Raw genomic sequence first — 2,643 nt, forward strand, 5'->3', positions numbered from 1 at the left:
CTTGCACCAACACGGAATGTGCAGCATATAGTGATGAATGTTATATAGTTTATCAATTTTGAGACAATAAATTCACATTAGATAATAAAAATTAAGATTCATAGGGAAAAGACTGAAGAAGCTGTATCCCTGTTCACAAATTCAATCACTTTAATCCTAGATCTTCATTGCTTTATATCAACAAGCAAATTGATTTGATGACTGGCATTGTTGCTTTCTTTCTCTCTTTTTTAACTTGGTTTGAAATAACTGATTTGATGCCGAGTACAGGCATCAGTAGATCACTCCCTGCTGGGGCGGTCCTCCATGATTATGAAAAGCTCTTGTTTTACAAGGTGCATTTTTTCAGATAACCCTCAATTTTATGTGTCTTTAGATGCAATACAAATTTAGAGCCATTGACACCTTTCTTTATTCCTTTTTTTTTGCAGTATGGCTTAGAGTTGCCTACCGACCACTTTCTGAAAGTAAAATTTGCTCATGGTGGACTCACCAAAGAGCAGTGGTTTGTTGCTTTCAGTAACTTTAACATATGGCAAGTTAGGCAATTCCATTTTGATCACTACCATCATAAGCAAGCATAGAAATGGTGATTCTGCTGTGTTTTGTTGACTTGTCTTCTTATGTATTCGCATTGACCTCCTTGTATGTGCAAAAATGTACATTAGGTTTCCTTCTGTAATGGTTCTTCAAGGTTCAGGGCTCATGCCAGTTTCACCAAGTGTACGGGTGTCAAAGTCAATCTCTGTCATGGAGTTCTTCGTGGCGTTACTGGAAGGTGAGGATGTATGCAAATGCTTGACTGTCTGTCACAGTTATAAGTTTCTTGTCTTGCCTTTGGTGCTTCTTGTAGTCAAGTAGAACGTAGCTAGAAGTGGTAGTTATGAATTGGACAATGACCATTTTGACATTTTATTTCAGCCTGGGATTTCTTTGACAGAGGCCTTCTTAAAGTTAAGGTAGATGGTTTCTTGTTTTTCTTCCCATTACTGTGTTGCTTTGAATAGTATCATATGCTTGCCATATTGGAAATGCTGGAAACATTTTAGGTTGTGCTTCTACATTTATTATCTTTTGCTTGCTTTCTTGCACTTTGGTGAATGCAAATTCATTTTTTGTACTAATATCTTCAAAATTTGTTCTAAACTTCTAATTGTGTAATATCTGATGCTGTTCCCATGTGAAAGCTGCTAGAAAATCTTATAAAGTTTTCTATGCTACCATTCTTGTACGGGACCTACAGGAAGCATGCCAACTTGATATAGGTTCAGAAAAATGTCTGTGGACAAAAGCAACTAGCAGTTTTTCCATTCAACATGCCACTGGGAGCTGTGGAACTTATCTGCATGCAGACAGCTGCAGATTTTCTTCCTTTTTTACAGAACATGGTATGTTTATCTTGCAGTATGATATTTGTTTTATGTTATAACCATACAGGCATTCAAAGCTAATTTCTGTAGTCTCTTTACCAGATTTCCACACACCTAAACCTCCTTTTGTGTCTGTCCTGTCAATTGAAACTTCTGAGCGTATTCAGCCAAATGAAGGACATACAGGCATAGGTCTGTTAGATGACTCTCATGCTTCCCTCCCAAAAGAAAAAGGTAAATTCCGACCAATTTTTGTGGGTCGCAGGCAGATCACAGGCAAACTTCATGCGGGTAAATTTTTCGCTTAAGGATCTGCACTCATTGCTGCATTTACTTGAGCATCACTCTATAGTTAATCAAATTCAAAGCAAGAGCAGCTGAGAGAATGAGTGCTTCCTTAGCATCTTATCTACTCCTTAGTAATATTATAGAATCAAGTTTTCTGAGGTGTTAAATTTGTTTCAGATGAATTTCTTTCTCACAGGTTTATAATTTATTTTTCTTTTTGCAGATATAAATATAGAGAAGGCCACTTCTTTACTCTCTATTGGTAGAAGTCAAAACCAGAGGTTTCTGCAGATTTCTCCAAGTAAAACATTTTCTTACGCCCTGTTTGGATGTGTTTTTGTTTATTGTTTACAAACATAAATAAAAACTCATTTTATAAAGTTAAATCTTGCCTTTTTAATTAAGTCAATGTTTGGATCACCGACTATCTAAACTAGAATGAAGAAAAGAATTTAAGTGGTGAGTAGTGGTGGCAATGATGTGGTTGGTGATGGTAGTGGTGGTGGTGATGGAGGTGGTAATATGATAGTAGTGATGGTGATGGCGGCGGCGGTGGTGTTTTTTGGTCGGGGGCAGATGTGGTGATGGAATAGAAGAAGGTAAATAGTATTAGAAGAAAAGGTTTCTCGTTTTTTAAAGAAAAGAGGTGTTTTTTGTTTATATTTGTGAAAACTTGTTAAACAAAAAAAAACTGCCAAACACAAAAGCCGGCTGTTAAATAAATATAATTATATAAATAACAAGGAGCTATTTATAAGAACATCCAAACAGGACTTAAAGTTTCAGGCCCAACAAATAGTAACTACATGATAGCCATCTGACACTTTGTAAGGAAAACCACAGAATCCATCAACAATGATGAGGAAAAGCGTGATGTTTCAGAAGATGTTACTAATGATGTAAGTTTAGTTGGGAAACTTCGTTTATGATCATATTGATGTTATCTTTGACATGTGCAGAATTTTAATATCAAGTTCTAGTTCTT

The 2,643-nt window shown here is 36.1% G+C and overlaps 1 protein-coding gene across 1 annotated transcript; it reads left to right on the forward strand.

The window, feature by feature from the left end:
• The first annotated feature begins 731 nt into the window (after window positions 1-731).
• Window positions 732-2,212, forward strand: LOC149816083 (uncharacterized). Its single transcript, XM_089988155.1, has 5 exons — window positions 732-778; window positions 922-959; window positions 1,244-1,388; window positions 1,473-1,604; window positions 1,882-2,212. Exons 1-5 carry the CDS (start codon window positions 751-753, stop codon window positions 2,016-2,018), a joined length of 480 nt encoding a protein of 159 aa, XP_089844281.1. The 5' UTR covers window positions 732-750; the 3' UTR covers window positions 2,019-2,212.
• The last annotated feature ends 431 nt before the right edge of the window (window positions 2,213-2,643 follow it).

The sequence above is a fragment of the Nuphar pumila genome, chromosome 14 (assembly GCF_984573655.1).
Source record: "Nuphar pumila chromosome 14, dmNupPumi1.hap1.1, whole genome shotgun sequence".
In the NCBI taxonomy this organism is placed as follows: Eukaryota; Viridiplantae; Streptophyta; class Magnoliopsida; order Nymphaeales; family Nymphaeaceae; genus Nuphar; species Nuphar pumila.

Coding starts and splice junctions, on each gene's coding strand:
- LOC149816083 (XM_089988155.1), top strand. CDS start 751: ATGGAGTTCTTCGTGGCGTTACTGGAAG. Junction 779..921: donor CTTCGTGGCGTTACTGGAAG/GTGAGGATGTAT, acceptor ATTTTATTTCAG/CCTGGGATTTCTTTGACAGA. Junction 1,389..1,472: donor TTCCTTTTTTACAGAACATG/GTATGTTTATCT, acceptor TCTCTTTACCAG/ATTTCCACACACCTAAACCT.